The sequence below is a fragment of the Panicum virgatum genome, chromosome 7K, assembly GCF_016808335.1.
Source record: "Panicum virgatum strain AP13 chromosome 7K, P.virgatum_v5, whole genome shotgun sequence".
Lineage (NCBI taxonomy): Eukaryota > Viridiplantae > Streptophyta > Magnoliopsida > Poales > Poaceae > Panicum > Panicum virgatum.
This window is the reverse complement of record NC_053142.1, coordinates 33,054,828-33,068,870: the sequence shown is the minus strand read 5'-3', so window position 1 is coordinate 33,068,870 and position 14,043 is coordinate 33,054,828. Positions and strand designations below refer to the sequence as shown.

The 14,043-nt window shown below is 41.3% G+C and overlaps 2 protein-coding genes across 3 annotated transcripts; both read left to right on the top strand.

Moving 5' to 3' along the window:
* Positions 1-2,884: 2,884 nt before the first annotated feature.
* LOC120641065 (leaf-specific thionin DB4-like) lies at positions 2,885-3,773 on the top strand. 2 transcript variants are annotated; one of them, XR_005662136.1, is made up of 3 exons: positions 2,885-3,171; positions 3,269-3,346; positions 3,427-3,773. XR_005662136.1 is itself a non-coding variant. In XM_039917026.1 (3 exons), exons 1-3 carry the CDS (start codon positions 2,943-2,945, stop codon positions 3,531-3,533), a joined length of 411 nt encoding a protein of 136 aa, XP_039772960.1. In that variant the 5' UTR covers positions 2,891-2,942; the 3' UTR covers positions 3,534-3,773. The 2 variants fall into 2 exon arrangements, 1 of the variants encoding a protein (XP_039772960.1); XM_039917026.1 differs by having other exon boundaries at positions 2,891-3,171; positions 3,272-3,346.
* Positions 3,774-7,579: 3,806 nt separating this feature from the next.
* On the top strand, positions 7,580-9,699 carry LOC120640142 (MEIOTIC F-BOX protein MOF-like). The gene is made up of 3 exons (XM_039916018.1): positions 7,580-8,455; positions 8,616-8,792; positions 9,478-9,699. Exons 1-3 carry the CDS (start codon positions 7,580-7,582, stop codon positions 9,697-9,699), a joined length of 1,275 nt encoding a protein of 424 aa, XP_039771952.1.
* Positions 9,700-14,043: the final 4,344 nt, after the last annotated feature.

Sequence of the window (14,043 nt, the reverse complement as noted above, 5' to 3'; positions counted from 1 at the left end):
TCTCGTTAGGTAAATGACCTCAAGTACACTGCCATATTAGCTATATGTGCATTCATCCCATTCGTTGCTAGCCAGCAAAAGAAAACAATGAAGGCAACTGAATATAAAACAGCATGGAATGAAACTACCAGCCTATGTGTAGTTGTGTAGCCCATATTTTGAACTTAGAACCGTATTTATTACGTCAGTATCAATGGCAGTTTCATGGAGAGTTTAATGACATTAAATTCTGTGTCACATCATCAATTTTGTTGACATGACAAGGAGAGAGAAGAAGAGAGTTTTATGGAATGTGTGAGGAGTTTCATCATCATAAAACTCATCTGGCACAGATAACTAGTTTCCGATCTAGATAACCGCGCCATGAAACTATGCACTGAGACTGACCTTACAACTCAAGTGGATAATTAAAAATAAAGAAATGGTTATGCATGCATGTTGAGCATCTAGAATCAACGGGAACAATCAGTAAATGCTAAATTATTATACAATATTATAATGAAATGAATTAAACTGGTCTTTGTCAGTTAGAATAATCTGGTACAACCTTATTTGATCATATGGCAAAATATATATCCTAGTTCTTCCCACATCATACATCGACGAACTATTTGAATAGATCATGGAAGGAACACCTTCTAAATTTCTAGAACTTGAGCTCATCGTAAATATTCAAGTACAGATTAGTAGATTACTATGATAGACTAACAGCTTCTATAAAATGCAGGCACGATTGCTTCATACTCTGGGTTTGCTCAAACTGGTACTTACATCTGATTCGTTGGTAGTTGTGTGGTGGTTGAGCTCACAATAAAAAATAATACCAAAGCACCGCCCCAAGGTATTTGACTCCATAATGCTTTCGATATCGTATCTTTGGATGATTTGGGAGAAGAATCAGACCGTATTTGATAGAGTGGCTGCAATGCCGGTCTTGCTGTTCAAGGGGAATGATCACACTACTATGAAAAATATTTTTAGGGACTTCTCGTAGCTAAAAATCGATTAGCATGGGCAATGCTATGACCCGTCTCTACAAATCATTTTTTAAAAAAATGAAAAAATAGAAAAAACTTGTAAATAGCAAAATAAAGAAGAATATAAATATACCAGCCAATCGACGACCACCACAAGCCTCTCTACTACTGAGGTACAATTTTTTTATAAAATATGCACACTTGCATAAACCGGGGTTAGAACAGCTTACCTCATGCATCGTGCGTACCCTCCTCTTCACCACACTACATAATCATTTGCACTTTATAAGGTGTGCTATTCTTTTGTATTAACTCTTAAATCAATTTGTAGGAGTGGGTGACGGCGTCAAGAAATCAATTTCCAGGGGCAGGTGACGCATCACCCACCCCTAAATATATGTTTCTATTTCATTGTGAAAATTTATTTAAATCTTAACTATAGTATATCAAATAAAAAAGTGAAACTTCTACAATATGGTTATTGTAAACTATAGATACAGAAAAGATGTGCTAAATATATTTCAGTATATATAAGTGTTAAAATTGTGGGATCCTCAAAGTATAACTTGAGTTGTATGAGATACTATATAGTCATAGCCATGTGTAGGGCACAACTAGTAAATAATCTTGTGATTCTAAGTGATATTAAATGAATAACATATAAACTTAAATTTTAGATCTTACCACTACAACTTTGAAATGGAACTACTCTAGATTCATAACTTTGATATTAAATGAAGTTGTTTGAAAAAAAAAATCAAAACTTCTTGATTTGTAAATTAAAGAATTTATAATATTTTAAGACTATTAAATGAACTTAAATGGAAAAGATATCAACTACAAAATTTTCGATCTCATCAACCTCTACAATTTTTGTATAAAGTTTGTTTTCATCTGAGATCATATGAAAAACTTATGAATTGTTTTGCATTATACCATTTTTAGAGGCGGGTGACACCATCACCCACCCCTAGAAATGTTTTTTATGGGTGGGAGACCCTATCACTTGCCTATGGAAATAGTGGCCATTTTTAAGTGCTGGTAATGTTGTCACCCACCCCTTAAAATGGTGGCCATTTCAAGGGACAAATGATGCACCATCTGCCCCTAAAAAATTCATTTTTAGAGGTGTGTGAATTGCTATAGTAACCCCGCTCCATTTATAGGAGCAGGTTAGCTTTTGGGCCACCCCTAGAAAAAAATATATAGGGCATCCTAACAAATCATTTTTTGTAGTAGTGTCAGAGAGGAGAGCCAACAGTTATTTTTTGTGAGGAATAATCAATTATAACTTATAGACTTTGCGGTTCGCTCTTATATCCTCCTAATCTTTCCTTATGTTATACTCAGTCATGATCTTAATTTTTGGACCTGCTCGAATTGGATCATTATATACAGTCCCACCATTGTTCTTCCTTTCAATGAAATACTCGATGCTAAGGCACATTTGCAGGAAAAAAAACTTTGATCGCAACAAATGCACTTGACAAACTAACAGGTTCTATATACGTGTAAACAGCCTCTATTATGGTATAATTGATAAAATACATTCTAGGAAATAAGTCAATATTACAGCTCGCTCGCTACATTTTGCAAGTAGGGTCAGTAGGGGTGGAAGGGTGCGTTCAGTCAGGTAGGCAGCATATTATCTTGGAAGCTATGTTTGTAATTGTACAAACCATAGTAGTTAGCAGCCAGTTTATTTGAAAAGTCATACATGATCATCTATCATACACATTTATTTGCCATCAGTTATAGATGTGGAATTGTACAAACCCCGATGATGCCTTAAGCTTACACGGCAAGTGTCATCTCAAGGCACGTACTTAAAAATTCATCAGTTCTAACAGCCACACACCATCATCTATTTTCCCTATAAATAGGAGCGATGTGGTTCTCTTCTCTTCATCAGTGCCAATAACCCAAGCCATATTTCTTTGTGTTTTGCAAGAAAGCCGGAAAGAAATGGGAAGCAAGGGTCTTCAGAGTGTAATCATGTGTGTGCTGATACTAGGAATAATCTTGGAAGTAGAGGGAAAGAGTTGTTGCAAGACCACCCTGGCAAGAATCTGCTACAACGTATGTCGTCGGAGGTTTCCCCCGCCAGTTTGTGCACTAGGATGTCGCTGTAAAATCGTAAAAGGCAACAAATGCCCGCCTGGCTATCCTAAATTGAACCTTCTTCCGAACTCCGGTAAGAGGAAACACACTATATTTTCCATGTTCCATGTTTATTATATTTCTCACCGACAAGAACTTATTTACATACTAGCTGATTTATTGTTTATTAGCAGGTGAACCAGCTGATGCCATTTCGTCGTACTGCAACTTGGGATGTGTGTCTTCTATGTGCGACAACATCAGCAATGGTAAATTCATCTAGGATAAGTTTAATTATTTTCTGGAAAACTGAAAATATTTGTTTCTAAGACATACTATACCATTTTAGCTCCAGAATTTGTCGGCGAAGAGACGAACATCGACATGGAACGTTGCAGTGATGCATGTGACCGTATTTGCAATGGGGATGCCAGCATCGCGTCCGTTGCTGCATAATCATGCATGTGCATGACATCGGATAGTACGTGTTCCACAAAAAGGATCTCATGGGTCAGATCCAAGCCAGTGTTTCATCTTATATATGTATACGTGTGCTCTTTTTTTTCTTTGTTACAATAAAGGTAACCACACGAGGGATGCCATGTTCCTACCTGTATGTGCCCATCTCTATCGAGATGTATCCGTGTACCCTTGGCCAGTTAATATAATCACTACAAATTATATAGTTTTGTGTTATATTTATGTTTTTATTTGTTTATTATAGACTTATGTTTCTCTTTGATTTTTTTTATGGATTTGATTGCTTAGTTCACTAATGTGGAATTTAGCAGAGGCCTACATAAATGTTGTAACTCATTTTTAACTTTCAACTTCTGAGACATCATGTTCTAACTATAAAATCTTTCGTGGAATTCTTGCCAATCAGCCATGAACTAGAAGTGTTTCGACGTTATAGAGGTCAAGAGCAGCGCGCTATGGATCATCATCATGTGAGCTCGTGATCCCCTCCCAAGGCAAGCATCCAAACCTATTGACTCTTTGTTGATTTCGTCCTCCCACAAATATCCCTGACACTGTATAGAAAAATATTGGTGCACTGCAGAAGTATAGTGAGATCCCTTCCCCTATAGAGGGGCATTCCATTTCATTTCATTTGGTGATATTTCCCTCAATCCTAATTTCTATCGATTCCATTTGGTGCCGTTGACGCAAAAGATCAACATTCCATTTGGTGCAGTTGACGCGAAAAATGAACAATGATTCCACGTGCGCAGCACACTGGCATGGGAGATCTGCTCAACTCCAGTGTAGATCCTTAGCCTCTTAACGTTCAGGACATGCCAGTCAGTTTGATCCTGCAACTAACAAGATAGATAAATCCGATGATCAAAGAGCCGATCAGCCAATAGGCTGATGTAGCAATATCAACTAATGTCAAGGATTTTAAACAATCGGCTATATGTCTGAGGCAGACCCTGATAGATAATAAATAATCACTACTACAAAAATGATCTGTAGGAACGCCCCACTTTTTTTTATGGGCGGACCAAAACGTCAACCGTTTCTATAAATAGAGCGGGGTTATTGTAACATCTGGCCCGCCCATAGAAAACATTTTCAGGGGCGGGTGACCCGCCCCTCAAAATGAGCATCATTTTCAGGAGCGATTCATGACGTCACCCACCCCTAAAAAGAACATTTTTAGAGCGGGTGACGCCATGAACCGCCCCTAAAAATAGTGGTATTTGTAGGGACGGGTCATGGCCTCACCCGTTTCTTCAAATGCATTTTCATGGGCGGGTGATGGCATGGCCCGCCCCTACAAATGGTTCCATACAAAAAAAATTCATAACTTTTTCATATGATTTCGGATGAAGTCAAACTTTATATCAAAATTGTAGAGAATGACGAGACCTAAAACTTTGTAGTTGATAACTTTTTCATTTGAGATCATCTAATGGTCCAAAAAATTAGTATAAGTTCTCTAATAGCTATAACTATATAGTATCACATACAACTCAAGTCATACTTTGAGGTTTTCACAATCTTAACCTTTATATATACTGAAATATACTTGGGATATTTTTTAATTTCTATAGTTCACAATAACCATAGTGTAAAAGTTTCAATTTTTTTAATTTGATTTGCTATATGTAAACAATTAAATAAATTTTCGGATAAAATAGAAAATTATTTTTAGGGACAGGTCGTGGCATCACCAGCCCCTATAAATGATTTATATGGGCGGCTGATGGTGTTACCCGCCCCTACAAATCAATTTCTGAGTTAATATAAAAGAATAACATACCTCACAAAGTCGCAAGTGCTTATGTAGTGTAGTGGTAAGGAAGGTACGTGCGAAGCTGGAGGTCGGCGGGTTAGTGGTGGTGGCTAGCTGGCTAGGATAATTTTTTTCCTTTTTTATTTTACTATTTTCAAATTTTTTTTGAATCTTTTTTTATTTTCTGGACAAAGATTTGTAGGGGCGGGCCACGACATGACCCGCCCCTAGAAATTGATTTTTAGGGACGGGTCATGCCGTGACCCGCCCTAAAAATGATTTTTAGGGGCGGGTAGATTACCCGCCCCTGAAAATGACATTTTTAGCAGCGACAACTAGAGTCGGGTACCGCATCCGCCTCTAAAAATATGATTTTAGCCGCCCCTAAAAATCATTTTTGCAGTAGTGAATGATGAACCAATCGGCCCATATTTATATAGAATATTAAATCTTGGATCAATGGTTAAAGCATATATCGGCTGGGAATATGATGTAAATATAACTTATCGGCTATAGCTCCCCAATAAAAGGCCTATGCTAGCAGTTCGATGAGGGTGGAGCGATTACTGAACATCGATCTATCTTATCGCAAAAAAAAAACACCAAGATGCATGATAACAATTAATCTGCCATCCACTAGCTACCAATCGGATCGGACTTAACCGAGATAGCGTTGGCAGCAAGATTTTTTTTTAGATAAAGAAAAATTCCGGCCTTGAACATTCACAATATGAATATGTACAGCCACACGTTACAAGAGTTCTTAAACTCTAGACCTCAAAGAGTTCTTAAACTCTAGACCTCAAATGAGGGTCTAAAAATACAAGAGGGGAACCTCTAAAACAAAGAAATCAAGATTAAGCTTTAATCCTCTTTGTCCACGTTCCGTCCTTGCAAAACATTTACACAGCACCAAATCATCACATCACTCGTCTGCTTAGAAACTCGATGTCTCAACCATCTGATGCTACTGATGCAAGGATCTCAAGACGATGCTCCAAAGAAGAAAACGACGTCAAAGACGTCGTTGCCGCCTCACCTAGCAAGCTAGAATTGGGTTTTCACCCGAAGATCCATCAAATTCGGTGTCGAAAGCGCATCGGTAATACCTCCAACGAGGAAATCGGTGCAAGAAGCGTCGCTATTTCCATTGGGATTTCTCCTGCGCTCTTTGAAGCCACCAGCAGCAACAGCCGGCGGCCGGGCCAGCCTCCGAGGCCTGGTCAGTGGTCACCACCAACAAACCAAAGATGACATTGCCGCCCCTTAATCCCGCTGTCGCGCCAGCACCATGGCGAGCCACCCTCGGACGGGGCCAGCAGGCATGTCGCCACCGCGTAGTGGTCGCGCGGCTGCCCAGCAAGGTAGGGTAGGGACGGCGGGGGAGTAGCGTCCGGCGCGGCCGCCGCATGAAGCGGCTGGACGCCGCGGCGTCGACCCTCCTCCCCAGCTCCGGCCAAGGGACACCACCAGCAGGTAGAGCGCCCGCCCGCACTCCGCCGGCGGCGCGCCCCCAGCTCCGGCAGATGATGAACTAAAAGCAGTGTGGACGCTTGCCTCGCCGATCAGGGCGTGGTACCCGTACGTGCCCCCGTCATCTCCCAGGGATGTTCTTGAACTGGATGTGCGGTTGTACTGAAATGTCTGATGTCCGTCGTCACCATGCATGCTATCTCCTGCACTTCTCTGGCAACGACTGCCGGCCAGGCATTTGATGCCTTGCAGTTCATTTTTCATTTTTTTCCAGCTTACCTGTTTTTTTTTATGATTACGAACTTAACCTTTCTTTTGGGTTTGAGTTCTTACCGAACTGCAAGGCCCCGATTGCTTCTCTTCTTAAATAAAAATATAAATAACAGTGCTCTTGCAATCTTTCAAAAAAAGAAAGAAAAAGAGAATCTGGTCAGATAGCCACCCGCTCAGCGGTGGCCCAGGTGTGTCAGACCTGTCGGCTCGGCGTCCCACACTCCCTGTCCCATCCCACCTACTCCGCATTTCTTTCCTCTCTCGTCTCTCCCCTGGGGAATTGAAGGCAGCAGGCTGATGACAAGCTAGGGTTTAGCTTCTTCGTTCTCCCCATTCTGCTCCAACGCCGCTGTCCCCAGCCCAGAATCCAAATCCGCGGACGCCCTTTTCAGCTCAGAGAGCGACGCCGCCCGGCCGCCGCCTGCCATGCTCATGCTGGAGCGCGCTTGCGGCGGCCTCCCCTCGGCTACGCCGCGCTGAATCCGCTGATGTAAATCAAGAACAAGAACCCGCGATGGCCGCATCCGCCACCAAGCGGGCCCGCGATGCTGACGGCGGCTCGATCTGCGGCAGCGACCGGCTGAGCGCCCTGCCGGACGACCTCCGCCGCCGCGTCCTCTCCTTCCTCCCTGCCCAGCAGGCCGTGCAGACCACCGTGCTGTCCAAGAGGTGGGCGGATCTATGGCGCTCGGCGCCCGGCATCAACCTCGACCTCATGCATTTCCGCAGGTCGCCCTACGAGCCCTGGGCAGAAACCACGGGCAGGATGGAGCGTTTCTTCAGCAAGCTGCTGATGCTGCACGACTCCCCGTGCCTGGATGCCTTCCGGCTGACCGCATCCTCTGCTGGCCTCGATTCGCGCCGGCACATCGATGCATGGGTTCGCCGTGCCGTCAGGGGCAACCCCTTGGTGCTGGAGGTGCGGACCATGTCTTCCGACGGCCATGATTTGTATCAGTTGCCCCATCTGGGCTCCAGTAGCCTGCCTTGGCGTCGCCTCAAAAGGTTGAAGCTTACTGGCGTCTCCTTGGACCATTCTTTCGCGGAGATGCTCCGTTCTTGGTGGCCGCACCTGGAAGATTTGGTTCTCGTTCAATGTCAGATTGGGTTCTGCGGCATTGAATCCGACAGGCTGAGAAACTTGACCATCCAGTATTGCACAAACCCACCTGCAGATGTGTTTGTTATCAGGGCCTCTGGTCTCGCTGCCCTGAGCCTGGCTCTTCACAACAGCAGCTATAGAAATGGTGTTTCATTACATGTAGGGAATTCCCTTGTGAGGGCATCAGTTACTTTGAAACGTGATGAGTTCTCTCCAAGAAATGAAGCCATGATTCTTGGCAGCCTATTCAATGTTGCAAGTTTGGAGATGAAAGATTTCCAAGCAATGGTATGCATGCCTTCCTTTCTGTGTTGTAGCTCCATGCATGTATATATTCTGTGTTGGAGATGAAAGATTCTTGACATTTGAAGGTTCCTTGACCATGATACTGAACCATGATAGTTTATCATTAGCTTTATTTAATGTCTGTTAAGTTTATCTATTTCAGGCAATTCTGGATACGGAATTATTTGATAAACTCCCAGCATTTAACAATCTGAGAACCTTGACTCTCAACCCATTCTCTCTAAACTCCACCGTCTGTGATGTGCACAATTTCAAGGCTCTTAGGAAATTCCTCCAGAAGGCTTCTAATATGGAGATGCTTACTTTGGAAAATTTCTGGGTAGGAACACACTTATAATTTATCTGTCTACTGTGAGTATGTCACTGTTGATTTGCATAAATATCTATGATATGATTTTTTTACTGGTGAAACTACTCTATTATTAGAAGGCTAACACGAGCCCTGCATGGTATCTACCGTACCCTACCTAGTTACCGTTACCTGGAATTCTTGGATAATTTTTTTGTGAAAGACTTGGATAAATTTATCTGGTTGATTATTTATTTCACGTGACTTGATAAGTAACCAAAGAAGGATTAGAACAGAAATTCAATCCAGATTAGGAGAAAAGCCAAACTGTGAAATTTTACCAGGTTACTGACAATGGGAAAATGGGAATTCTGGAAAGTAGCCATACGTTATCTTTTTTCCTTGAATTCTCGATCTGTGCAGCAGGTAGGTTCTTTGAACGCTTAACAAGTGTACCTTGATTTCAGGTGGCACCAACTATTGAACTCGTTGAATACCCTGTGGCGCTTCAAAACTTGAGAACCTTAATCCTAGATACGTGCAATTTACATAATAACTTTGGGTTATTGCATCACTGTTTGCGAAACACCCCTAATTTGGAAAAGCTTACTCTACAATATTGCAAGGTACTTCATTTTTCTATTAGCCTTATTTTACACAATTGCTCAATTTATCTTGTTATCGGTAACTTACTCAAATCCTTTATGATGGAAAGGTTTCAGATGGTTCCCCTGGAGGGGAAGGCAATGCCAAGACAAAGAAGGCGGAGTCTCAAAACATGGTGCCTTTGCACTGTCCCAAGCTAGAGTCTACTGAACTCAGATACCATGGATATGATGCCAACATTCCGATACTGCAAAGGCTTTTGCTGGGCATCTCTGCACCAAAGAATTCAATAAAGTTCACCAATATGAAATATCGGTTCGTGATGTGTTGAGTTAACTTAAGGTTGCACTCGTCTGGTATTACATGGTGCGTGCCTTATGGAACTAGCAATCAGAGAATTTTTGAGCTGTTAATAATGATCTGTTGTATGAATGAAGTATTATGCTGTCTGATACGTATGAGTCGTCGTTGGTTAGTTCTGATTACGTGCTATAAGGCGGGTGCCATCTTTTGTTGTGCATTTTTCTGCTTTTTTTCTTGAAAGTATGCAGCAGTGTGTGCATGGCAGTGTGTGCTTATTGCATATAGTTACATTACATGTGGTACTGCTGCTCTTATATATCTCACAGAGTGCAAATAATAAATGCACTGCATTTTTAATTTCCAGGACTAGACGAACACGTCCCTTGCCAGGTTTGCGCTCACATCCGGGCTTGATAGAGCTTTTCATCACCAATTCACTGGGGTTTTTAAGAGATAATCATGAAGGTTACCTCCTCCTGATGACATCAAGGCAAACACACAACACAAACGGAAGGAGGTATACTATGATGCTAATATAAAAATTGCATATGTATTTTAAACTTTGAGATATTTATTAACAATATAAGGGCGGGCCTGGTGCAGCGGTAGAGCCTACCGTCTGTAACCGGAAGATCCCGGGTTCGAGCCCCAGCCTCTGCACATTTGTGTGGGTAAGGCTTAGGGCTTTAAAAACAACCCTTCCCCAGACCCCGCACAGTGCGGGAAGCCTACGGCACTGGGTACGTCCTTTTTAATATAAGTGGCCGACCTTTTATAACATTTGGAATATTGAACAATTTTATTTGGACTTTAGAGACTACTGGAATGTCGATATTGCACGTGGCTTTCTTTCTAAAGAGACATACTATGGTAGACAAGTTTCCATACGGAAGAGACTATGATACGCCTTCTACAAACATTTTTTAACTGCCTGTCACATCCATCACTTGTGTCGTCGTCCCTCTTTTGTCATATATTTTTTGAGCAGCTTAGGAACACGAAGATAAATTTATCAAAGGATTGCGGTTGCAGTGTGCCTGATGATATAATTATGTAAAGTAAGAACACTACACCACAGACCCCCAAATGCCGACTACAATTTGATCGGCGAAGACTTTGCAATTCCTAGCGAACGAGAATATATATGCACTGAAAAATACATTTTATATTATATACTTGGCTGTCGTAAAGTCATTGCCATTTTGTTCATTGGCACAAATAAATTTAGGCATTAGCCTTTCTTATGAAATATTGTTGATTTGCACTAGAAGATAAGATCAAAGTCAAGAACAAGTAGCCAGCCATGCATGCATGCAATCATACTTCACTGTGTATAAATCATGTATGATCAAAGTTGCAGCTATGATATCACCTCGATGATATAATTAAGATAGATTGGTTACCTCCAATGTGTAATTATGTGATTTAGTTACATTATGAACACAACTATATATCTAGTAGGAATCATCCTAAAATCTATAAAACCTTCATTTATTAATCTGAAAAATTAGGAATATAGTTGTTACTGTATAAAGTATCTAGTAAGACTATGAGAAATTATTGAGATGGTAGTTTTGGTCTTTTAATTTGTATTTAATTATTTATAGCCATATCATTTATGTTGCCATTGTGTAGATGCTGATTTACTCGATAGCTTAGTTGCTCGTGTTTGTGTTTACCAGTTGTTTGAATTGATTGCATAAAATAGAAAAACTCTTCATGATATCAAGTCTTATTATCAACTTCTTTTATAGTACTTTGCCATGTGTGCTATCAGCCATATTAATAAAATAAAATATTGGTTGCTAGAAAAAATATACACGTCCATAGTTAAAAAAAAAACATGCTATATACGTGCTGGTTGAGCTGCTATACTTTGTGTTGGTCTATTTGACTATTCTGAAATTATGTGAATTTTGCTAAAAGCAAATTCCAAACCTCATATTGGCATAGACGGCACTTCCTAATTAAATGAGTAGCTGCAGTCTGCTGATCTATATAGGGTTTGTCAGAATGACTTTTTTTAAATAATGTTCACAATTATTTGACAAGCAAGCGATTTACAACCCTTGCATTTTACTTTATGCCTACCAATTGACTTTTGATCTTTGTTAGTGTAGGAACATATAAGAATATGGGTGTGGTCTGGATCATCAGCCAGCGACACTGCTGCGCAAGGCCTTCATGCATCCCAGAGGCTATTCAAAAAGCATGACGGATGGCTCGCAATTGGCTTGTGCTGCTTGAGAAGAAATCTTATGCGATGTAAATGTAGTTAAAAGTTACAATTTTTAAAATATATAAATTAGTAATTGTTGATAACTACATGCCTGGAAAATGATTTGATAACTAATATGTTTTATCGAAAGAGACCGCCCGGCCCAGCCATCCTTAGAAGAAAAAAAAAGGAAAATAGAACTCTAGCCATGGTGTTTCCTGATTACTGCGACAAAATAGTTACAGAAAAGGAGCACGTACATGATGCATGCTGCATTATTAGTAGAGAACATAGCAAGTAGTTTAATATGTATATATGTGCTGATTAATGATTTTAGGCTGGTAGGAAATGGTAGCAATCTGAATCTTCTGAATTTCCACTAGTTCTGAATATCCTTCATCAGAGAGAATATCTGAGTTTCTCTGGTAAGTTAATTAAGCTGTGTGCTGTGTGTATGCAAGCCTATGTGTGGGTGAGTGTTATGTAATTGGGCTATCTGGATTGTGGAAGGGTTGTTGGAGAGTTGAGCAATCAATCAAGCTGAATTATTCTTGATAATGTAGGCCTTTGTGGAACTGTGGATTCATTTGAGGCCTGTCGTCACAGGTTAATTAAGCAAGGAAATTCTATATAATTTTGATCAGCCATTAGAATATGTTTTCTATTAAATTATTTTTCATATTTCAAAACTTTCTGAATTTTACTATGTCAGCCTTTTACACATTCCATAAACAATTTTGACTTGACAAACATGAAAAATAATTTATTCTTGTTAGGAATTAATTTTTATTCTTGCTAGTTTCTAGTTTCATCATTAGAATGTGGGCTTACGTAATTGCTAGTGTCATTCTTAGTATTTTTTTCATCCAGTACAATTAGGCACGAATTTCGAGCCTTCAGTATCCTCAGGCATGCAGAACATTGTGCTCGCTGCAGAGTGTGTAACACCTCAGGTGTTAATCATATGTGATTAACTTAATCATGGTCATTAGTTTCAACTCACGCGGCAAATCACTAAACTAGAAATTTTTCCCTGTCAGCCTGGGCCGGACCGGTCTGACCGGTCGGAGCAACCGGTCTGACCGGTTGAACTGGTTTCAACCATTTTGGGCCCCACAACATTTAAATCACTCACTCACTCTCTCTCTCTCTCTCTAGACGCCGTCGATGTCCGTCGCCTCCGTCAGTCCCGAGACCGATGCCCGTGCCTCCACGACTTGGCGTCTTCAACTGCCGTCCGCTTCCTTGGTTTTGTGGCGCAAACCAAGAAACCCTCCTTCCGTCGCCGCTTGCGCCCTCGATCCAGAAGTGGACGCCACAGCTGCCGCCCGGCACGATCTCCGGTCCCGGCTGCCCTTCACCGCCGTCCACCGCACAGTCCATCGGCCACAGCACCTCCACGGCAGCTCACCGTCGACACTCGACGCCCGTGTACCTGCAACCAAAGACCAAGCACACGATCACACCGCACGGTTGACAATTCACTCATCACAAGTAGGATAGAGTACTCCACATTCCTCAAATAATTTGTCTGCTTGTCATCACAGCACCTGCTGCTACTTCCATGTTCCTGGGCGTGACGCCTCACAACTTTACTGGTGGTCTTTCGCTGAGCGAGATGCCATCCCTTGCCAAGGCAACGGTTGTTCTATATGATAGCAACATAGTCGGTCGATTCAAGACCCTCGGCGGTGGTGTATCTGATGTCATAACAAATCTAGAGGTGTCAGTTTCCAAGATGATGGTGGTATGCTTGTGCATTCTCTATCTTCCATAATTATTTGGTGATGTTTTCTGGTTTCATTAAGATTCTACTGACTCATTTAGAGGTGTCAGGTGGTGCTGGAAGACGGATCCACGACATTCACACAATTCAAAAACCTGAGAGCCTTAGTACTAAACAACTGTGATCTTAGCGATGACTTTCAGATTTTGGGGCACTTTCTTCGTAATTCACCCAAGCTGGAGAGACTCACTTTTCGATGTTGCAAGGTATGTTATTGTGCTTTAGCTTTTTCAACTCATATTTAGTTATAAACAAATAAATTTCTACTGGTGTTTCATTAGCTCACATCTTCTATGTTGCCGACAGTACTCAAATGACACAAAGGAAAAGAAAGGATCGTCCAAGTCGAAGAATGCAGAGCCTACCCC